Source organism: Phragmites australis, chromosome 13 (assembly GCF_958298935.1).
Source record: "Phragmites australis chromosome 13, lpPhrAust1.1, whole genome shotgun sequence".
Classification (NCBI taxonomy): Eukaryota; Viridiplantae; Streptophyta; class Magnoliopsida; order Poales; family Poaceae; genus Phragmites; species Phragmites australis.
In genome coordinates, this window is record NC_084933.1 from 1,734,481 (window position 1) to 1,759,070 (window position 24,590).

A 24,590-nucleotide genomic window follows, 5' to 3' on the forward strand; every position below is an offset into this window, starting at 1 on the left:
GGGCCATGGCCATATTCGGTTTCCCTCCAAGACGTGACAGCGCTCCACGACGAATGCCTCATTTTCTCACGCGGACGTCCCGTCACATTAATAACACAAACCCCTTTTGGTGCGTGACAGGGTCACGGGCACAAGACCTTAAACGACCCCTTGCATTATCCAGTCAGAACGCGGCAGTGGCACGTCTTGTCCCTCCAGGCGAACGTGTGGGATTCTCCAAACCCACACGAAACCTCTACTCTAGTGACTTCAAAGGATAGAGAATTACCATCAGGCATCCTTGATACTATACTAGGCTGGGGTTGATTTTTTCCTCTACATCCTCTCCCCCCTCCGAAACATCGGGGCCCGAGAATGAGGGGGTACTGTTGGGGAAAAATAAACCAGTCTGAGGATAATGGTTGAAGATCACCATTGAGGTCCCTCCAGAGCCTTGATCTCTGAACCCTCTGTTAAAAGCTCGATCTCCGATGTCATTAGATCCTTTCACGGTACCCCTTCACACTTACGAAGCTTTCCCTTGGCTTCGCCGCTTCGACCTCCCGAAGCCTCCCAAAACACGACCTCCCGGATCCTCGGCCTTCCGGGGTCCCACTTCCCAAAGCCTTCACCTCCCGGTTCTATGCCTCCCGAGACCCCCGCCTCGGGCTGATTGGATCGCCTTCTCGAAGGCAGCAGGGTGAGTCAGCAGGCCTTAGGAAAGATCTGCCTAAAGGGGAGCACCGGTCGTGCTTTACCTGCAAGGAAGTGACCGGTATTAAAGGCCTAAACTAATGGACGCCACTCTGACACCCCAGCGTGATAAAGGCTATCCTCACACCTCTGATAATGTGGCACCGGGCCGCAATCTGCGACCGGCTCGCCCCCTTCAAAGGGTAGGCACCACGATAATTACCACGGCGAACATTTATCTTCCCGATAGGATAGAAGGTAGTTATTCGGGATAAGACACAGTAATTTGATCGCATTCCGGATATTTGTAAATTATGATAACTTGTACGTCAAGCTACGCATAGCCCTATAAATAGGACGTTATGATCCTCTAGGCAAAGGATGGATACAGTGGGAGAGAACAAGCAAGACAAGAAAAAATACAAAAGTGAAAACACACCAAATCACGTTGTGATACTCTTTCTAGAATAATACATTTTTCTATCTCAATATATTCATAGTATTACTTCTCTCAAACTACATCTCTAAGCTTAAACTTCCTCCTTAAAATTCGCTCGTCGTACTTGGTACCGCAAGACAAACTATTACTCCACCAATACTCAAACCAAACAACAAAAATTTCTAGACACGGCCAAGTTACGGTCTTTCACATCACACCGAGGCAGTCTGAACTCACCACCGCCACTCATCAGCTCTACCATGCAGGTTTCCAAATATTGTTTGACCATGAAGCCGGCGGCGCGGCGGCCGCTGCTGCTGGGCGCCCTGGCGGCGGCGGCGCTGCTCTCCGTCCTCCTCCTCGCACCGCCCGGCGGCTTCTCCTCGCTCCTCCCGTTCCCCGACTCCTCGCCGTACGCGGGCAGCCCCAAGCTCCTCTTCCTCCTCGCGGGCCAGTCCAACATGGCCGGCCGAGGCGCCGCGCCGTCCCCGCTCTCGCCCCCGTTCCGCCCGCACCCGCGCGTGCTCCGCCTCGCCGCATCCCGCCGCTGGGTCACCGCCGCGCCGCCGCTCCACGCCGACATCGACACGCACAAGGCCTGCGGGCTCGGACCCGCCATGCCATTCGCGCACCGCCTCCTCGACGCGGCCTCCGCCGGCTCCGGACTCGTGCTGGGGCTCGTGCCGTGCGCCGTAGGCGGGACCAGGATCTGGATGTGGGCCAGGGGGCAGCCGCTCTACGAGACCGCCGTTGCCAGGACGCGCGCCGCCGTGGAAGCCGGCGGGGGCACGCTCGGCGCCGTGCTGTGGTTCCAGGGGGAGAGCGATACCATCGAGCTGGACGACGCCACGGCGTACGGCGGCAAGATGGAGCGCCTCATCGCCGATCTCAGGGCCGATTTCGGCATCCCCAACCTGCTCGTCATCCAGGTCAGCTCAATAATTTCTCTTCCCCATCCATGTGGTTCGGTGGAGTCAGCTCGAATCCAGCCCCCAATTGTTTTATAAAATGGTCTAATTTGATGTCATTGAGCTTAAAGTTAGCTCCTTTTGACTAATATCTGCATGAGTACTGCTTGATGGCGTGATTTTGGGTCATCCCTGTGCTTTTCTGGAGAATTTTGATTGAAATTCTAGTTATGGTTTTGGGGGGGGGGGGGGGGGGTGATATATCGTTTTGGTTTCTTTCCAAGCAATTCCATTGATAGAGAAATTATAACTTGGGCAAACTAAATATGACTCTTTGACTTGGATTTGGGTGCATTTGTATTTAGATAATTCATCTTGATCAGTGCAATCCTAAACTTTTGAGTTGCGTAAGTTGCTTGTCAGTGTGGTGGTTGTGTGAACTATGCATAAAGTGGCTGGCTTGATAATTACAATATCAATAGTTTGCCCATTGGCCAAGTATGTGGACTGTTGGACTTGCCAGTTCATCTTCACTGCTCTCTTACATTTATATGAAATCAAGCCAGGTCCAAGGACCATGTCTATGACATACTCCAGTTGGTAAAGTATGTCCCTTTGAGTTTATAGGACTCAGTCCACATGAAAGTATTGCAAAATATTAAGAGATACATGACCCAACGATAGTATTGATCACTATGCATAATATTATCATAAGTTTTGTAGTACTAGTAGAAAGCTCCCATCTGTTTGACCATCATTCATTTTGGAAATGGAACACAGAAGCACACTGAGACTCTGAAACGAGTAAAACTTTTGTAGTTACCATATTCCTCCTTTTTTGGCAAGGAAGTTATCATTATCTCATATCTGCAGAGTTTACATAAATCAATCAGTCATATCTTAGCTATAGGTATGGAGATGATGTGAAATATCACCAAGATCTTGTACATATGAAAACCTCCACACAAGGATGGAATGACTCAAACTATATGTGCTACTAAAGTCTCAACATAGGAAGTAATGGCATGTTACTTGACCCACTGGAAGTACTCCAGTTGTGAATGAGCTATCTAGGGGCACCCTCCAGTGAACCATTGTAACTTAGAAAGAAAACATTCATTTAGCTACCAGGCCTTCCACTAACAAAACGTCCTATGAAAAGTCAGTGACTCGTGTCATACAAAATGGCAGCATGCCAAACACCACCAAACTAATCTTAATTAGTAAGTCATTAGAAAAAGAAACTCCAAAGTTAGCATTGGTGACATAGAGACTGTTTGAGAAATTTTTTGGTTCTTAACAAACTATGTTTTAAATATGCTTGTCTTCCTCCAAGTAACACATTATAAGTACATACTACCTAATAACAAGGTATGTCTTTTATGTCACTATCATTTTTCTTACCTTTGACTCAAAATGTTTATGTTTATGGCCTTTATGAGAAGATAGCAGGACCGGTGACCAATTCAACATTTTCTGATCAAAACTATTATAGATCCTTTTTATTAGGTTTGGTAATCCAAATGTGAAAGAAGAGCATTTTACCACCAGGAGTCAGGATCCTTTTGCTAGTCACCCTATGTTTATTCTTGAGGCGCTAGCGATCTACCTGGCAACCAGTGATCGATGCGCATGTTGTTTGTGATGCTGGACTTTAGTTGGGATATCAATCGAAGTCCAGCACAAGACTCTGCCCTAATGAAACTTCGGTGTATATAATGTCAGGGAAAAAATAAACATTCTATATGATTGTTTCTGTGCCTCTAGGACTAACTTCGTTTATACATTGCAGTTCACACATTCATTTCCACATTTTTTATATTTTGGTGAAGTTCTACAAATCTTGTAAGAAAGAAGTGTTCTGAGTGCTTACCTCCCACACTCTTTACTGATCTACACCTACTTACATCTGATTTGCGTTCTGAACTCTCCAATCCAAATTTGTCTTTTCATAGAAAGATTGTGAAAATAATAGTGTATTTTATCACATCAGTTTATCTAGAGTGAGAAATAAGAAATTTATGTAGTGATTCGTCATTTCAGGTTGGTCTTGCATCAGGAGAGGGGAATTACACTGATATTGTCAGGGAAGCTCAGAAAAATATCAACCTTCCTAATGTCATTCTTGTGGATGCTATGGGATTGCCACTCCGAGATGATCAATTACACCTCTCCACAGAAGCTCAACTTCTACTGGGTGACATGTTGGCGCAAGCCTATTTAAAGTTCAACTCATCCACAGATTCAAGACAACGACGTCGATGACGCTGTTGAACCTGTTAGTTGTAGAGTCTGTGACAAATACCATCATTCTTTGAAATATTCTGTTGTAGAGTGTAGATCATTGTACAAGAGGAGTTGTACCCATAGGTGCACTACAAAAATGTAATAAACGCTACAGGGTAGATACTTAGCTCAAACAATTCTAGTGTTGTACATTACATTGGAAAAAAACAGACAGCCTCCATTATGGGGTTACAAATCAGCATCATTTGTGGGATTCTAATGGCAGTCATTGCCCAATTGGATCGTATTCACAAACTTTGGTGATGTTCAATGATCGAAAATATTCAGGATCATGGCTCTGTGTATGCATGGTATGAAGTTGATGTGGTCTTGAGTCGAGTGGTGGACATAGGATCCACTCTTTAAAATGAAAAAAATGGAATAATCAACTGTGCTACTGAAAAAAGGAATCCTTTTGTATCTCGTCAATTATTGGCAAAAATTGAAAAGGTCAATATGAAGGAGGAGAAAGAATATAATAGAAATAATCTGAAGTGCTGTAGAAAAAAGTGTGTAGTTCTTTCCAGGGATTAAATTTCGCTGAAATTTTGAGAATTTCGGAGGAGAAAAAAATATCTAATTCCTAGATTTTCTTTCAATGACATGTGGGACTCAAAGAGCAGATGGGAAAAAAGACTGAAATTTCGCGAATTTCGGTCTTTTTGCCGGTGAATGAAAAAATTGTAAAACGAAATTGAAATCAATGGTTTCTTTCCACCACAATTTATGATTCCAACCAAATCCTTCATTTAAGACCTGGGTTTTCATTTTCTTTAATCCCTTTTTCATTTGTTCAATGATTAATTGGAATTCCAATTAATCATTTATGCTGGCTGTTTTTACATAAATAATAAGTAAAAAGGCAGTAGGAATTAGAATGAACAATGCAGTAGCGATAAATACAACAATATTTACTTCCATAACTTCTTTATTTATTTTTCACAACCAAGTAACGCGTCCTTTTGTTTTCTTAGAAAAAAGATAAGATAGTACTATGGAGCAATGTAGAGACACGATTTGCAAATATCTTTGAGTGTGATGACAGAACAATGCAGCATTCCGATATCAATACGAGGCTGCAAAGTTTCAGATCTGAGCTTTTCTCCAAACTAACTGAAAATATCTTGGTACATACATTTCTCTCTACCAAAAAGGACCAAGTTTCCCGGGGCAGCTAACAATGTCATAGAACTAACCATCTGAACCATCGAGCTCACACGATTAATGTGTTTGAATTTTCAGGTAGCCTACGCCTTCGATTCTCTTTCTACTGGCATAAATACCGGTGAACCTAAGCATCGAAAGCCCTAATCGAATTATCGATCGATCGGTACTGAATTAGCTAAGAGCCTGAGAAAGAGATCAAGCAGTGAATGGAGACGAACAAGATGAAGCTTGCGCCATTGTAACTGTTGTTCCTTGTCATCACCTCCTGTAAGTCAAGTTTTTATACTGGATAGTTATCGTTGATTGCTAGTTAATTACTCCCCCGACACAAATACCTGATGCTTTGGACAAAGACGCGGTCTTTAAAACATATTCGACCACTATCTTCTATCGAAATATATTTATAAAATTCACTAAAAAATATGATATTATGAGTGAGAGTGCATATCAAAACAAAATCTTTAAAAGTTCGACCAGAAGCTCGTCCAACATGTCGTGTATTTGTGACTAAGTGAGTAACAAGTGTTACATGGTGGCATGCATGCGGCAGTTGATGGGATGGTGGAGGCGGATGATCTAGTGTGCCACATCCTTTTCTTTTTTTCAATACGTATAAGAACTACGTATCTTTATATTAAATAAAAAATAATAATAATGATGACATCCTCTTCGAGCTCTGCTTGCCATCCTGCGGGAGGTCGGGCACCACGGCTTCACTCAATCTACCATCTACATTCTACTTGCCAGAGACCTAGCTCTTGGTCACTCACCCCAGAGTCAAGTTTCAGGCATTGAGTATAAAGCAATAATAACGATGAAGCAAGATCTCAATATCCGAAAGCTACACCAAATTGATTTGGATATCGTTCTCCATTTGATGAAATTTGAATTTGGAATAAGGAAACATGAAGCAACATTACAGTCTGGTACAACACTACATGAGATGATAAAAGTACAACATTAAGTCTATCACCATTGATTCATTACATAACTAATTCAATTATTCCAAAATCGGGAAACATTTTATTCAAGCGCTTATAACATAAATAAATCAGGAACTTCAACATACACTAGTGACACAGACGCAAACATTTGGGAGCAGCAAAACTGCAGAATGAAAAGCACTAGCTGAACAGTCCTGGCAGGGGAGCTACAAACCGGCAGTAACATATCCTGGAAACTTCAAAATATTGCAAAACTTCAAAACATTGCAGAGAAGCTATAGCACACCAGGGTGAACTGAAGATTCTTTCTGATTTTTGCACCTGAAACACAACGAGATTCTTCCCAGTCAGAACCACTATGCAACTTGCTTCAGTAGGAAAAATGAACAGCAAGCAGTGAGTAGTATGATTGGAGAAATGCTATTAGAAGCATAATCATGAGTTGATATCATAGGAATGAGTTAATGGCGGATTGATGGTGAAACACCAATTTCTTTTGATGGAATCATAAATTCGTACTTAAATCTGATCGGGGTCATCGTGAATTGTCCGTAAACTCAGGGCAAACTTCATGCCTAGATTTCCTATGAACCAAACCTAAAAAGGGCTCAGCGAATTACTGGAAGGTATGAATCTGACTGATTCAATATATTGGTGTCTAAAAACCAATGCTATATACAAGGCCTATTTTTTGCTCAATCTAAACTAGAACTTTTTAAAATTCAATCAGTAACACAAGCAAAACTAATTTGTTTGGGCTTCTTCAAAAAGGACAAGAAAATCAAGTATTAAATTGCAGTTTTGTAAAGCATTTAGTGAAAATATTATATGCAGATCTTAAGTCGTATACATAAACAAATTCTATTCCCTGTTTTGGATTTGCATTTGCGAATTGATTATCGTGTAAAGTTCATTAAGATTTTGAATAGAGATATTCAGATAATTCAAATAAAAATGATAGAACGATTATCATTTTGCTCCAGTGTCAAAGATAGATTTACTAATAGGTAAACCTCTGCAGCCACATAGGAGCAATAACACAAAGTATACAATTAAACATGTTGCACCAAATACAAATAATCTCTTTGATATGATAGCTTCATATACATTACTATGGACATCACAAGTCACAAGCATGCGCAACGTATGAGATTGTAAAAGCAACACACTGTGCCGATGGAGAGCATGATGCTAATTGGTACCCTTAATTGAGTCAGGAAACATGACAATCCAAGCAGACTTATAAATAGTTATTGTATGTTAGATTGGTGCATGAAGCAGTGCACTGCTGCACTCCATTTCTGAAGTACACTCGCGAGTTGTTCAATCATAATAATGCAAGCACATTTCACACAACATTGTGCATAAGAAAAATGTGAATTTTGAATGCATCATCAAAGAAGGGAAAAAAGGCACACAAGTTTAATTCAACAGATAGCATGCTTGTTGAACTAAACAATAGATGAGGGCTTGACCAGTGAAATTGAACAAAACAAACCCGCAAAAATAATACCTGTTGCAAAATGCACGAGATGCATAATTGTGATTGTTGCAGTTGCTGCACATCCAGTCTCCTTCGCGCCATTTTGCCCTGGTAAGGTGCATGAGAATATGCACTACAGTTAGCTAACCAAAGCTTTTCTCAGATGAAAGTAAATTATTCATGCAAGTCTAGCACTACGTCAGCGAAACATATTTGCACAAAGCAGAAATTTTCATAAAGCATCCATTCAACAATGGCTGAATGCCTGAACCTTTATTGCAAGTCATGAAACTTCAGATCTACAACTTATTCTGAGATTTACTAAAAACAACTAGGGTATTTCTAGTTCATGCACCCATTTCAGTCATATTGTGCTAACAACATAATGGTCATGCCAATTGATACAATAACTAGGAAACAATTTTGTCTACCACCCCACAAATTTCATATCTAAGCCCTGCCTTATTTCTCACTACCCCTTGTTTTCTCAAAATCTTCCACCAGATTCATTAAGGTGCCATTTCCTTTACCCCTGAACCGACCTATTGAACCTCCACCAGATTCAGAACTTCCTTTTCAGTTTTCTTTTTCTGCAGCAGCTATTCCTATTCAAAACTATTTAAAGTTCAAACCTTCCGATACATATCCACTTGGGTTTTTACTATAATGTATTACACTTAAGTTATTCTCAGCATGTTAGTATCATATTCCACTCCTATATTAGCACCATAAGTTCACAACAGCAAAGATGTTAAAAACATATTTCTACCCTGATCAACATCTTCCACATAGTAAAATCTCCGAGAAACTCTAATGCAATCAACATCAAACAAGATTTTTTTCTGGTATCACTTGGCTGTTGGCCCTTAAATACTTACGCCACACCAGTTTGATGAAGTTTATAAAAAGATTACAATTCAGAAAATGTATTTGATTTGTAACACAAGCTTCTTTGAATTAGGATGAAGTTTTACCCTTTTCCCATAAGACCAGGCATCACTTGCCCAGATGCTAATGCCATTGAGCTCCCATTGTCAAACTTGGAATAAGCTGCCTGGCCATTGCTGCTTCCAGCTCCTTGCTCAATACCCAAAAATAAGTTATCTGACCCTGCAGTCTTCAATCATTTAAAAATAAAATAAAATAAATCAGTACCATGAAAGATTTAGGCAATTTACGGATGACAATGAAAGAGGCCCACAAATACATACTGAAAGCGGATAACTGGCATTTCCTGGATTTAGTCTTTTGTTATCCCAGTCATTGGCAAGTTCCTCAGATGCCAACCGCTTAGTTCGTAATGCTGAAACAAGCAGAGATTGAGAATCAAGATAATATAAATCTGTTGATACCAATTGTAAAATTAACAAGATACTTGGCACTGTGATACTACATGAAGGTATGAAGCACACCAAAGAATACGTAAATGTGACTAACAGCCAAATCAACAAAACTGAAATGGAGCATGGATTTAATTTCTCTTTACTTATGTTGACCATGAAAAGGCGGGTTTCAATTTAAAATAGACATCTGCCTACAATAACCCATAGATGTCCTCCATGTGAGAGCAGTACTCATGAATTTGCATTGAAAATCACAGAATCCACCCTTTTGGACTGGCAAACATGCAAAGTTCCAAACTATTACTTCAATGTTGGAGTTGGTATTTTGCATGAGTTAAGAGAATGAGGTAAAGAACATAAGTTAGAACTGAGAAAATAACTGTCTTACTGGAAGATGCGTCTGATGTTGTATTTTTCATTGTTGTGGAGGGCATGCCTGATGGTACAGGGGCATTACACTCTTTGCACTGCAAAAGACAGATTAAGAAGGAAGTTAACCGCTCACTTTACAAAAAAAAAGACATACTGCAACCTAAAACTGGAGCTAACATCCAAGTACATCATGGATGAATAGCAAGGGGAGATACTTCAACATGTCAGTGAAGACAAAAGGTAGAAACAACAATGCATTCAATTTGAGAGGGCGGACAAAAGTAGAACAACGATGATAATTGGTAAGACTAACTATGATATAAATTGGAGCAGTTTAACACATAATTACCTGAGTACGAGATGAATAGTTATGAAACCCACAGCTACAGAGCCAGTCACCATTACGCCAATCTTTTGGAACACCTGCAAACTGATTTGTGTTGCTGCTGCCAAATGGCCAACCAGAAGATTGCATCCCATATCTACCAGCCAAGCCATAGGACCAGTTTGCGTTTGCAAGTAGTTGCTGCTGCAACGGTGAATTGCCAGCCATCCCAAAGTTCATCTTATAGCCAGAAGCAGCAATGCTTTGTAATCTTGCAATATAATTTGCATACGCTGGCATAGCCATCCCTGCCATTTGAAATGCTGGCATTGCTGCTTCCTCCTTGGGCAGGCCACACTTTTTGCAGTTATTTCTGGATGCATAATTATTGTTACTGCAACCTATTCATCCATTCGCCGCATAAACCAACCAGCACAGCAGGCAGCAAGACAACGCACCGAAGCACACGCACACCCACCACCACCAGCAGCAGCAGCCATCCCGCACAAACCCATAGAAAGGAATAGACACACGGACACTAGTCATTACTCAGCACACTAATTGGTAGTTTTCTAATCTCATATCTACAGAAATAAGCATTCAATGAAAAAGGTAAACAGCAGGAATAATTCAAAAAGATCTGACAGGTAGCAGCAATAATTGAAACACAAACAAAATTCATGCAAAAACTGTTTCCAGAAAGTCAGAACATAGTACCAAGTTCATTGACAGCAGTGCCAATTTCCAAGAGAGATATAGTGTGTGCTCAAACTAATCAAGTAAAGTAGCTCCTTTCGTTAGCATATTCTCCAAATTCCCAGACAACAGAAAGTCTAGAGAAGAAGGCTCCAACAATTGCTGGTGTGAAATTACGGCCATATACTATGTTATGCCGGAATCTAAATGTTGCGAGCTCAAATAGATGATGAAGAAGATGACAAATGCTAGGCCGTCTAAACTATGGATGCAGTGCGCGGGGCATGGATCATGACTCATCAGCTTGAGTTTACTAACATCCCCCAGGTAAAGGGAAGATTGGAAGAAGCATGTCAGCTTACCATCTCAACATCACATCCTAACATGCCCTTCTTTCATTCCATTTTTCACTTCATTCGAGGTGGACATACAAAAAGAAAATTTTGAGACGGTACGCTAGTGTAGAAGGAAGGAAAATGTAACATCTACATCTGGGGGCGCCTAAGAAGCATAATAAGGAGAGAAGCGTGATTAAGGGGGCGAAGGTAGGAGTGATACCGGTGCAGATCCAGTCCCCGGCGCGGGGAAGCCACTTGGAGTCACGCGGGGTGTGGGGATCGACGAGGAGGCGCGGCTGCTTGCAGCGGTTGCAGAGCGAGCGGAAGGCGTAGTTGCGGTTGCCGCAGCCGCCGCAGTCCCAGTCGCCCTCCCTCCCGCCCGACGAGGAGCCCGCGCCGCCGCCTCCGGCCATCGGTTTGGGAGAGGGTGGAAATGGAGGAGCTGGTGGGATTTGGTCTGGGGTGATTTGGGGGACAAGGGAAGGGAACAACCGAGCAACGATGGATCCCAGACCAGACCCACGGGTATATTCGGCTCCGACCGCCACAGACTTGTGCAGACCTGGCCAAGGGCCTGACGGGCCGGCACGGGCACGCTAGACACAGTCCAGTTACCTCACGGTCCGTTAGGCTAGTCTCAATAGTTTTCCTTGGGAGATTAAAATTCTATCGTGAAGAAATTTTTTTTTCCTTCAGCGCTCTAACGGTTTCTCTTTACGGATCCTTTCACGACGGGATTATTATGGTCATTCCCTTCAGGACGGGCTTCTCTCCTTTCCCTTCGCAAATGCCCTCGAAGGGAAGCTGTTGGAGATGAGAGAAAATAAAGGGAACGAGAACGAAGAAAAGAATCGGGAAGGGAACAAAATGAAGGGAATATGGTTGGAGATGGTCTTAAACCCATCTAACTAAAAGACACTATCGTGTTAACCTACGTACTTGAGGCTTGGCTCACGGCACGGCTCATGAGAGACCATGCCATGTTAATTTGGCTCGGGCATGGATGCAACACGGTCGGTCGGCGAGCACGGTGGGGCATGGCAGGGCGACGACAGGGCAAGGTGGCAGGGCGACGACAGGGCAAGGCTGGCATGGCTTAGTCGGGTCAAGCCGTGCCGAGGCGTCGACCCAGGCACGGCTCGGCTTGTCATGCCGTGTCGTGCTTAGGTCAGGCTAAAATCGTCATACCTCATGCCAGTCCAGTTGGCCAGTTTTAGACTTACTTTAGTTCGTGTGCTTGAAACTTGGTAACATTATCTATGGTCTAAATAATTTGTTATACATTCTGATTATGAATCGTTGAAACATATTAGAAGTGAAGTTGTGACTCCTAATACCTCATGCCAGTCCAGTTGTCCAATTTTAGACTTGTTTGTGGGTAGTGGAGTATATAGGACCAAGAGTGATTCTAACTGTAGTAGTGTAGTAGCACTGTATCTCTCTCCTCTCGCCACAGGTTTGTTTTTCATTTGTTTTTAGGGGTTTTTTCTATGGACCGCTACAGGTTTGTTTTTCCTTTTTTGGCTGGGCTGTGACTCCAAGTGAGCTCGACCTCACACCATGTCATTCACATTAGATCCAGTTTTCAGTTTGTCTCCTCATAAGGTTTTTAGGTCACCATGTCCGTGGCTTCTCTCAAAGTCCTATAAGAGCTAAAGAAGCTATATCATTCATCGGGTGTTAGTGTTAAATTTTTTTTTTTAAAAAAAAAGATAAAACATCTACGTGATATAGTGCACATTCAAATAAATTATTAAAACGAAGTATCTGCAATGCGTCAAATATAATATAACAAGATATAAATCATAATGTAAAAGAAAATACTTGGTCACTAAGAAATATGAACCGTGGAGTATTTGAAAAGTGTCTTGCTAGGTTTTCTCATAGTTCAAGTTTCTCATTGATGCATTTGCAGCTCATAGTGACGTAGTATTCTAGGAATGACTTATTTTTCATTTTTGTGGCTCAACCATGACTGAAAGCCAAATCGTCTCAGATGTAGCATTTGCCATTGCTTTATATTCGGATTCAGTGCTTGACCTTGATATTGTGCTTTGTTTCCTCAAGCTCCATGACACGAGATTCTTCCCAAAGAACACAACAAGGCCACTGGGTTATCGACGATCATCAGGGCATCTTGCCCAGTTTGAATCTGTGAATGTGATAATCAAAACAGAATCAGCTGAATGTGCAAGCCAAAATCAAATGGTGTTATTAAGATAGCGCAGTATCCGTTTCATAGCAGACCAATGATCACTTTTGGGAGAATGTAGGTATTGACAAACACGATTAACCTAGAAGGAAATTTCAGGCATTGTAATCATCAAGTTCTGCGACCCACCCACGATGCTTTTATACTTGGTAGCTTCATGATCTAACAACATTGTACCTTGGAACTTTGACAATCGTTCAATTGATGCCATAGATGTCGTTGAGGGCTTACAGTTCTCCATGTTTGCCCGCTTCAATACATCACAATCGTATTTGCGTTGTGTCATATTAAAGCCACCACCTTTTTGTTGAGCAACTTCAATACCAAGTAAATATTGTACAATGTGACTAAGTCCTTGATAGCAAAACCAATATGGAGCTGATTGATCAAATCATCCGTGGCTTGAGCTGAATAGACGGTGATGATAATATCATCTACACGAATAAGCATATAGATGACAATACCATTTTTGTTATAAATGAACATGGATGTATGAGCTTGTAACAATACAAACTCAAATTCATGTAACTTTTCATTAAGCCTTGAATATCATGCCATTAGCGCATGTTTTAGTCCATAGAGCCTTATCAAGCTTGGAAACATAATGTGGCTACCTTGAGTCTTCATACCCTGGTGGATGACACATGAACACATTTTCTTCAAGAACTCTATGATGAAATGCATTATGAACATCTACTTGTCTGATATTCCAGCCTTTAGAAACAACCAAGGAGAGTATGAGCCTGATAGTCATTGGTTTAACCACCAGACTAAAAGTATCCTCGTAGTCCAAACCATAGCGTTGCTTCAACTCTTTGGTAACAAGATGTGCCTTATGTCACTGTACTCGATGAAAACACATCGTTGAGATCGATATTGTAACTTATGTGAGTTATATGTCCTGAGATTAGGCTAGCATGCGCACCCAAAAGTCTTGAGAAAGGAATAATCAGATTTTGTACTGAAAATTTTCTCAAGAGGTGTAGAGTTGTCAATGACACGGCTAGGCAATCGATTAATGAGAAAGCTAGCAGTTTGGAATGCTTCATCCCATTGCTTTGAGTGGAATGGATGCTTGGTAAAATGGAGATAAGCAAACCTCTATGATGTTCCTGCATTTCCTTTCCACAACCTCATTTTGTTGATGGATATGTGGGTGAGAAACTTGATGTTTGATTCTAATTTGTTGCATAACTTTATGCAAAGATCGTACTCACATCCCCAATTAGACTGAATACACATAACATTTTTGTTGAGAAATCATTCTATGTATTTTTGGAATTGAAGGAATAGAGGCACCACCGCATCAGATTTGGTTTTGAGATGAAACACCCAAGTAAATTTACTGAAATCATATATGAAACTCACATAATATTTATTCCCTTGGATGTGGTGAGAGTAGGCCCCCATACATCAGAGAACAAAATTTCAAGAGATGAAACAGACATATGACTCGAACTACAAATTTTGGCTTGCTGACATGCATTGCATACATTGCCATAACCTTTATTGGTAGCTGCTGGAATGTTGTTGTCTTGGAGAACTCGATTCACAACTGAAGGAGAGGGGTGTCGAAGGCACAAGTCCCACAATTCTGGTGTTCCCTTGACGCTAGAAAGGATGTTCTTGCCCACGGTGGCATGAGCAGAGCTTGACATCAAGGGTTGCAGTCTATTCTCACATCTATCATGAAGAACACGAGCCTTTGTTTCACGGTCCTTTACAAGAAAATCAGATGGATGAAACTCTAGAAATACATCATTAACATTTGTGAAACAATGAATAGAAAGAAAGTTTCTAGAGATCTTAGGTACATGGAGAATATCCTAAGTTTTAGAGATCTACCCGATGAATGAAAATGAGAATGACCAATATGAGAAATAGTCGCACTTGCACTGTTGGCAACATGAACCTGGTCCTTGTTGTAGTAGCGTTCCTTCGCGGATATCTTGTTTGGTTCTCTGGTGATGTGATCTATAGCTCCTAAGACCATCCCAAACTAATTCCCATCAGGGCTCAGAATCCCTTCACGAAGGGATTTTCATTTCCTTCAACACTCCAACGGTTTCCCTTCACAGTTTTCATCACGAAGGGATTCCCAAGGTCATTCCCTACAGGACAAGATCCTATCTCATTTCCCTTCATGAATCCCTTCGAAGGAAAGCTGTTGGAGATGAGAGAAAATAAAGGGAATGAGAACAGGGAGGGAAATCGGGAAGGAAACAAAATGAAGGGAATATGGTTGGGGATGGTCTAAGTCCATGTACCAGCTTGGATCCATGTTGTAGCCCAGAGTTGTGACAGATCCGGCGATGTGGTTGTCTCCCATCTGATATGCATGATCAAAGTGGTGGTAGCACTTCATTGCAGTGTGCCCCTCCTTTCCACATACCTGATAGATAGGTCATAATCTGTTATGTGATGCACCAGTGTTGTTGTTGAAAAAGCCTTGACCGCGACTACCCTTGCCACCATGACCTAAGTTCCTTTTCCCTTGGTTGTTGCACACAATATTGTTTGCAGTTGAACTAGAGAACTAAAGCTGATCAGCATTGTTTGTCTCCTTCCGTATCTCATAGTTCAACATGTGAGCATAGAGAGCCATGATCGAGATGTTGTCTAGCCTGGTGGGGACAGAGGTGATGAGAGGATCATACACGTTCCCAAGTCCACCGAGGATGTAGCAGACAATGTTTTCGTTCTTCAACAGTTGCCCGATGGATGCCAGGGTGTTGGTGAGGCTCTTCATCGTGGCATAGTACTGGGTGATAGAGAGGTTATTCTTCATAGTAGTGGATAACTGTAGTCTGTTCTCCATTATTCGTGCCTTGAAGGTGGAAGAGAACATCGTCTCTGGGGCTTCCCAGATTTCAGCTGATGTTTTCATCAAGAGGACTTGAGATAGCATCTCTTTAGAAAGAGATGACAATAGCACACTGAGTACTAGCTGATCTTGTTGAAGCCATAGATCATGCACCGATTTTGGCTTGAGATGTTTTGGTGCCGTTCGTCTGGCTGATCATATCTTCAGGTAAGGAGTCTTGCTGATGATGTAGTCAAGTAGTTTCCAGCCACACAAATATAGGAGGATCTGTGCCTTCCATAGAAGAAAGTTGGTTCTCATCTGATGGGAGTATGCTGATCTTCCGAAGGTAATATGATAAGTCGATTGGTGGAGTTTCGACGTTGATGATCCAAAGGTTCCGACCAGAACAGATAAAAAACCCTCGCAACTATTACACCACTACTCCGTGATTATCAACCGTGCCAAGATACGGTTGACCTCACCAACAAGAATTTTCCTACAAAAGAATTGAAAACACAAGAAAGAACAAGTAAATGCAATCTGAATATTGCTAATTATAAATGAAGTGCTCGAGTTGGGGTTTCACAAACCAAACAAGTGGCAAGACTATCTAAAATAGAATAATCTAAGCAAAATCCGAGTCGAAACTATGACGGCTACTATGTATATATAGAGGAGACGTGAAGAGGTTGATCTAGGGTTGTGCAACCATGGGAAGAGGCGTACACAACCTGAACTCTGACCTCGACACACTTACAAGATCTGACAAGGCCCACAACAGTGACGCAGCACCTTATTTCATCGACTCTAATTAATCTATAAGGAATCTATGGTCAAAACTAAATTCATTAGAAATGGCTCATCATAAGCTTTCTAGCAAGTTTAAGAAAACCTCAATTGGACTATGTATGTAAAAGTTATGCCTGTTTTATTAACATGCTGTCTTGAGACTCCGATTAGACTTTGGGGTTCGAGTAGACTTGTCCTTCGAGTGATGACATCCAGAGAAGCTTGTGATGCTTCTCCCATATTCTTAAACAACAAAACACCGTAAGAATTTAGTAGCAACCTATTAGAAAAATATGAACAATGAGAAATGAGTTCACCTGATGGTTTAATTGTCACGCGCGTGCTCTTATAATTGGTCCTTCTATATCTTGAGGAGTAGTGTTGCACATATTCGAAGGAGTGATGTCCTCATCATCCTCCCCCTCTTGAATTGGAGTCATCCTCGACTCAAGCACATTTTCTTCTTCCAAGTATAGCTTTAAATCTGAAATGTTAAATGTAGGATTAACCCCAAAACTTGCAGGTAGACCCAATTTATATGTATTGTCATTGATTTTCTCAATTATCTTAAATGAACAATTAGCTCTAAGCATCAAATTTGATTTTCTTAATTTTGGAAACATATCATTTCTCAAATGCAACAAAACTAAATCACCCAGTTCAAATTTTATTTCTTTCCTACCTTTACTTCCAGCAATCCAATACTTTTCAATCATACTCTCTATATTCTTTTTAGTTGTTTCATGAAGCTTAAGAATAAAGTCAGCATGTTTTGTAGCATCCAAATTAAGTCTTTCAGAAGTAGACAAATGTAGTAAATCAATAGGAGCACCTGGATTAAATTCGTACACTACCTGAAATGGATTTACCTTAGTGGTGGAGTGTATCGTCCTATTGTAAGCAAATTCAATATGTGGTAAACACTCTTCCCATATCTTCAATTTCTTCTTTAAAATAGCTTGCAACATGATGGATAATGTGTGATTAATGATCTCTATTTGTCTATCGGTTTGGGGATAACATATAGAAGAAAATAACAGCTTCGTCCCTAATTTGTTCCAAAGTGATCTCCAAAAGTGGCTCAAAAACTTTGCATCACGATATGAGACGATAGTATTAGGCATTCTATATAGTCAAATGATTTTCCTGAAAAACAAATCAGCTATGTTTATAGCATCATCGTTCTTGTGACAAGGTATAAAATGTGCTATTTTAGAAAATTGATCCGCAACTACAAATATGCTATCCATCCCCCTCTTTATCCTAGGCAAATCTAAAACAAAATCTATAGAAATATTCTCCCATGGTACATTAGAAACATAAAGAGACATGTAAAGACCATATAGATTTAAGCGATACTTAGCTTTATTGCAAGTAGTGCAGCATGACATATAGCGTTCGACATTCCGTCTCATCTTTGGCAAAAAAAAGTAGACAACCAACACATCTTTAGTCATCTTTGCTCTAAAATATGCCATCAATCCTCCTGCATGCGTCCCATATAACAACAAAAGATGAATAAAGTTTGCTGGAATACATAGCTTGTTAGCACGATAGAGCAAACTATCATTCAACACATATTTACTTTATATTTTTCCTTCTTTACATTATTCAAGCACTTATTTAAAGTCTAAATCAGCAACATATAAGTTCTTAATAGTCTCTAATCCAAAAATCTTATGACCAAGTTGAGATAACATAATATAACGTCTAGAAAGTGCATCAGCAATTACATTTCTTTTCCTTTCTTATGTTTTATGGCATAGGGAAACGACTCAATATATTCTACATATTTAGCATGTCATTTATTCAATTTAGCTTGACTTCTAATATGTTTCAATGATTCATGATTAGAATGTATAACAAATTATTTGGGCCATAGATATGCTGTCAAATTTCAAGCACATAAACTAAAGCATATAATTCTTTATCATAGATAGAATAATTCAGAATTAGCCCACTTAATTTCTCATTGAAATAAGCAATGGATGTACCTTCTTCAATTAGCACACCTCCAATTTCAATCCCGCTAGTATCATATTCTAGCTCAAAAGTCTTACCGAAATTCAGAAGTTGGAGCAATGGAGCGTGTGTAAGCTTCTCTTTCAACAACTTGAATGCTTTTTTCTTGTGCGGGTCCCCATTTAAAATCACTCATTTCTTTGTCAACTCGTTCAATGGAGCAGAAATGGTGCTGAAATCCCGCACAAAACGTCGATAGAAGTCCATAAGACCATGAAAGTTTCTCACCTGTGGGATAGTCTTAGGAGTCGGCCAGCTCTTTATGGATTTGATTTTTTGCTTCATCCACCACTATTCCTTTGGAGTAACAACATAACCAAGAAAATAGACTCGATCCGTACAAAATGTGCATTTCTCGAGGTAACTAAACAAACATGCATATCTCAAAGCCTTAAAAACAGCACATAGATGTTTAAAGTGTAGTTCATGTGACTTGTTGTAAATCAAGATATCATCGAAATAAACCACCACAAATCTTCCAATGAAAGCACGTAAAACTTCGTTCATCAATCGCATGAAAGTACTTGGTACATTAGTTAACTCAAAAGGTATTACTAACCACTCATACAAGCCAAACTTAGTTTTAAATGTAGTTTTTCATTTATCTCTAAGTTTCATCCTAATATGGTGGTATCCACTTTGCAAGTCAATTTTAGCGAAAATTATAAAATTACTCAATTATCAAGCATATCATCTAGCCTAGAGATACGATGTTAATATCTTATAGTAATATTATTGATAGCTCTACAATCAACACACATACGCTAACTATCATCTTTCTTAGGAACTAAAAGAACAGGAATAACATAAGGACTAAGGCTTTCTCATACATACTTACAGTCCAAAAGGTCTTAGACTTGTTGTTAAATTTCCTTAGTCTCCTCCGGATTGGTCTTATATGCGGCACGATTTGGCAAGGTCGCTCTTGGAATCAAATCAATTTGATGTTCTATCCCTCGAATATGTGGTAATCTCAGGGGTACCTCAGCTGGAAATACATCTACAAACTCCTATAAAAGGTTAACAATAGCAAGAGGCATAGAGCTAGATATATCCTCGAGTGACACTAAGGCATCTTTGCATATCAAAGTATAGAATGGCAATTCATTTTCATAAATTTTAGGAAGACCATATTTAGTGGCAAGCATAACATACCTTTTCAATTTAATTCCATCGGACTTAGAAGTTATCATCACTTTCTCCTTTTTGGGTGGAAAAATATGTTTCGTTACTTGCTGATTTTCAGATTCATGCTCATGCTATTTTCTCTTATTTTCAGCTACCACTTTTTTACATTTCACAATTTTAACAGGAGTCAAAGGTAGAAAAGTTATTTTATTTTCTTTATGCATAAGGGTGTACTTATTACTTCTACCATGATATGTTGCATCAGTATCAAACTCTCATGGTCATCCTAACAAAAGTAAACATGCTTGCATATGCACTACATCGAAATCAGCACAGTCGTGGTATGAACCAATAGAAAAATGCACCCTAGTTGTTTGCATTACCTTCACCTTACCTCTGTTGTTGAACCACTGAATATGGTATGGATGAGGATGGGTTCTTGTTGACAAAACAAGCTTCTTGATCAAATCTGAACTTACTAAGTTGTTGTAGCTCCCTCCATTAATAATGACTCAAACACGGTAATCCTTGATGATGAGGAACATCTGAAATAAATTGTGGCACTGTAGCTATTCCGCTTGCTCCATTTGAGTCCTTAACACTCGCTGTACAATGAGGGTCCGATAATACTCCGTCAGAGAACTATTATGATCGAGAGATAGTGGAGCTTGGATAGATTATATTTAATAGTAAGGAATAACAATTAATGAATTAGATTAGCAAAGCTGAATAAAAGTCCATAGTACTCATCACAGTTACTACCTCGAACGTGTTCCTAGAACTAGCTCAAGAAACTGAAAATAATAGGACAGATACAAGCACCGAGGAACAAAATTCGCAAAGCAAAATGAATTCTCTTTCTTTCTTTTTCTTTTTTCTGCTGAATTCTTTTTTTTACTCTTCTTTTTTTACACTCTTTGCCTCTTCTTTCCTTTCCTTTCTTTTTTTTTTTTTTTTTGCGAATGTTACACAAACTTAAAACTCCTATATTTCCTTTTTGAGGTCCAATGAGGTGAGTGAGTCACAAACTTTTTTCAGAGAGCAGAGGTATAAAGGTAATAAAAAGATACTATCTCTTTCTCTCTCTGAACTTTGGATACCCTTGTTTCGTCTATGATGGTTGAACCCAGGATGGTGATCGAATTCGACTAGGTGGTTGAAATTGAGTAGATGGTCGAATCCGACTAGTGGTCGAACCCAAGAAGGTGATCGAATTTGACTAGGTGGTTGAACTCAAGTAGATGGTCGAATACGACTGGTGGTCGAACCTAAGTAGGTGGTTAAGGCGACTAGTGGTCGAGCTCGAGAGGTGGTTTACGCGACTAGTGGTCGAACCGAGTAGGTGGTCGAAATGACTAGTGGTCACAATCTCAACTATAACAGAAAATACCCTAGTTGTAACAGATGCAGCCAAGGGTAAGCTGAGATACACGACAATGAAAACAACAAAGACTCAACATTGGAAACTAGAATAAGATGACTCGACTAGCAACAAAGACACCGACAATGCGAAAGGCACAAACTGGAAACAAAAATACGAAAAGCACGAAGTGGTTTGGACAGCAGAAAAATAAAGATCTAAATCTTTTTGTGGGGCAATTTTCTAGACTCTAGGTAGTGGATATGACTAAACAAAGGGGATAACTGAAATTACCTAACGGACAACCAAAGCTATGATAACATTTGATGGGACTATGCCCGATCTTCTGAAGGTTATATGATAAGTTGATTGATAGAGTGTCGATGCTGATGATCCAAAGGCTCCAACCAAAATAGATCAAAAACCCTCGCAACCAGTACACCACTACTCTGTGGTTATCAACCGTGCCAAGACGTGGTTAATCTTACCAAAAAAGCTTTTTCTACAACCGAATCGAGAACACAAGTAAAAACAGGTAGATACAATCTGAATATTGCTAATTATCAATAAAGTGCTTGAGTTGGGATTTCACAAACCGAACAAGCAGCAAGACTGTCTAAAACAGAATAATCTAAGCAAAATCTGAGTCTAAACTATGACGGCTACTGTATATATATAGAGGGGATATGAGGAGGTCAACCTAGAGTTGTGCAGCAGTGGGAAGAGATGTACACAACCTGGACTCTAACCTCTACACGCTTATAAGACCCGACAAGACCCACAACAGTGACATAGCACCTTATTTTATCGACTATGATTAATCTATAAGGAGTATATCCATTGGAAAAGGCTCATCATAAGCTTTATAGCAAGTCCAAGGACGCCTCAATTGGACTCTGTATGTAAAAGTTATGACCATTTTATTGACGTGAGACTCCGAGTACACTTTAGGGTTCAAGTAGACTTGTCCTTCGAGTGATGACGTCTAGGCAAATTTGTGATGCTTCTCCCATATTTCTAAGAAACAAAACATCATAAGAATTTAGTAGCAACCCATCCAAGAAAGTATGAACAACGATAAATGAGTTCACCTGATAGTTTAATTGTTATGCACGTGCTCTTATAATTGGTCCTTGTATCTCTTGAGAAGTAGTGTTAGCACGTATTTGAATGAGTGATGTCCTCATCACCGTTAGTTTGACACTGACAAGATGGCCAAATGACAGGGTGAGAAGAATTTCGCTAGCAACAATGGCGCGGAAGGAGGTGATGGTCTGGTTGGAGGTGGTGTTGTTGTTTGTTATGGTGTTACTGGTGTCAGGTTCTGATTACCATGAAAAAACACACTGACCTAGATGACAGGGTAAGAGAGAAGATAGGGTTGCACACAACCGTGCTGATGATCGAGCCTCTGGTTACATAGAGTTGTTGGATGACAAATAATACCACAACCGACAACAAGATTACAGCTAGTTTGGCATAACAACTCAATCTATAGTTTGTTCAACTGTATCTATCTACAAGTATATATAAGGACTCGGTTTTTTAACAATGATCACTTGGAAGAAAAAATATTCATTTCCCATGAGCATTGATTGTGGAAAATGAGGATGGGATGTTAATTGTTAAAATAGTTGAGAGAAGGCAATATGACATTCTAGACTACCCTTCATATTTCAAGCATGAGATATTTTCAAGCAAGTCACTAGAATAGTTAAATAAATTTGAAAATTTTCCAAGTGTCAACCAACTAATAGATTTGAGTGCCTATGCAAGAGAAGTAGAGTGTAGGAGATAAAGAGAGGAGTGAATTGGAGTAGCTACCTAGATGAGTGTATTCTTGTGTACTAGTGTTGATATGTTAATACACTTGTGCCTTTAAAGTGGTTGTCTCTTGGTTATTCCATACAACTAGTAAATATTTGGACACATATAAAAAATACACGTGCGTACTTTAGACTTATGGCTTGCACACCTATTTTTAGTAAACAAATATATCTAAACATGAGCATTTAATTCTATTTTTGGACTCTTTTTACATCTGAACTTGCAACATTTATTTGTGACCCACTTTAATGTGTGGCAAAAAAACAGAGAAAACATTTGATAAAAAATTCATTTGTTCGTCTGCTCTTAAATGCAGTTATGTAAGCAACTCTGTGAAAAAATGTAAGCAAATTAGAATGGATCCGTGAGCAATTAAGAAGCAGTTAAGGTAATTTAGATCGTATGTTCAACAACTTTTGTGAACAAATTAGAATAATTCAAAAGCAATATCAGATCTAGCTGTACATATTCTCAATTAAAAAATAAGAACAATTTTGTTGCAAGCAAATTTCATAAAAGCAAATTGGTTCAAACTCGCAAGTATTTTTATATTTTCATAAGCAACATAGGTGTGTATGCTATAAGACTAGAGTATTCATGTGTAGTTTTTAGATTTTACCTAAGTATTTAGTGCATTAAGTTGTAATTCACTACGAGTGACTTAGTTGTCCGAAATTGCATTGTTTTGGCATCAATACAATTGCCAGATGATCGAGACTCATAGTTAACAATGAGCTATGATATACTAGCTCACTAAGTAATTTTAAAATAAAAGACTAATTCCAAACATATTAGGGTCAATTGTCATAGAATAGGAACATGTTAAGATAATAAAGCATGTTCCATGACATCTAAATACCCGTAAAAGTATCTCGTCAAGCATAATTCCTTTTATATGTGGCCAGATGAAAGAGGAGGGTTATTCTCAACTGTTGGCACCTGCATCACTTGAGAATCTCCATGTCATAGGATGTAATGTCACAGATACTATGCTAAATAATGGCCTATAATGCTCTGCATCCATAATTATATTGAATTTATCTTAAATTCTTTTTTTTTACAACAATTCCTCCAAAAGCGATGAGGATTTCCGCTAGGCTTCAACAACTCTATATCTCTAATTGTGCCCACTTTACTCTCCAATTCTCAAATTAGCATTAAAGAGGTGTTCCAAGCATATGACCCTTCACGATGATATAAAAGTGTGAGTCCATGGTGAACTCACAACTTATGGCATATCCCTTGTGCCACAACATTTTTTCTAGAGAAGCATGCTCATCGCTAGTGAGCCTTAGAATCCAATATTAGGAGGAATGAATGGAAGAAAACATCCTGCTTCAGTTAACTTCACTAAAAGACCTCACACTTAGTTTATATAACTGAAACGTGGTGAGCTTGACATTACTGCATAGTTTTGATTTGTTTTCCCTCCAAAATATCCAATCTCTCCTAGCACTTCCTGCATCTCTGCAG

General features: G+C 39.9%; 2 protein-coding genes across 2 annotated transcripts; one reads left to right on the forward strand and one right to left on the reverse strand.

Annotated features, from left to right (window-relative positions):
* Positions 1 to 1,315: 1,315 nt before the first annotated feature.
* LOC133889304 (probable carbohydrate esterase At4g34215) lies at positions 1,316 to 4,569 on the forward strand. The gene is made up of 2 exons (XM_062329822.1): positions 1,316 to 2,040; positions 4,063 to 4,569. The coding sequence occupies exons 1-2, from the start codon at positions 1,372 to 1,374 to the stop codon at positions 4,282 to 4,284; spliced, it is 891 nt and encodes a 296-aa protein (XP_062185806.1). The 5' UTR covers positions 1,316 to 1,371; the 3' UTR covers positions 4,285 to 4,569.
* A 1,734-nt stretch (positions 4,570 to 6,303) lies between these two features.
* Positions 6,304 to 11,473, reverse strand: LOC133889303 (RNA-binding protein involved in heterochromatin assembly dri1-like). The gene is made up of 7 exons (XM_062329821.1): positions 11,194 to 11,473; positions 9,964 to 10,340; positions 9,631 to 9,709; positions 9,111 to 9,202; positions 8,874 to 9,016; positions 7,930 to 8,007; positions 6,304 to 6,737 (listed from the first exon to the last, which is right to left on the reverse strand). Exons 1-7 carry the CDS (start codon positions 11,384 to 11,386, stop codon positions 6,692 to 6,694), a joined length of 1,008 nt encoding a protein of 335 aa, XP_062185805.1. The 5' UTR covers positions 11,387 to 11,473; the 3' UTR covers positions 6,304 to 6,691.
* Positions 11,474 to 24,590: the final 13,117 nt, after the last annotated feature.

What these genes read in the sequence shown, in the direction of transcription:
- LOC133889304 (XM_062329822.1), top strand. Translation starts at nt 1,372, where the DNA reads ATGCAGGTTTCCAAATATTGTTTGACCATGAAGCCGGCGGCGCGGCGG. An exon ending in CCAACCTGCTCGTCATCCAG is followed by an intron (nt 2,041 to 4,062) that starts GTCAGCTCAATA and finishes TCGTCATTTCAG; the next exon opens with GTTGGTCTTGCATCAGGAGA.
- LOC133889303 (XM_062329821.1), bottom strand. Translation starts at nt 11,386, where the DNA reads ATGGCCGGAGGCGGCGGCGCGGGCTCCTCGTCGGGCGGGAGGGAGGGC. An exon ending in ACTATTCATCTCGTACTCAG is followed by an intron (nt 9,710 to 9,963) that starts GTAATTATGTGT and finishes TGTCTTTTGCAG; the next exon opens with TGCAAAGAGTGTAATGCCCC. An exon ending in CCTGGTCTTATGGGAAAAGG is followed by an intron (nt 8,008 to 8,873) that starts GTAAAACTTCAT and finishes GCACCTTACCAG; the next exon opens with GGCAAAATGGCGCGAAGGAG.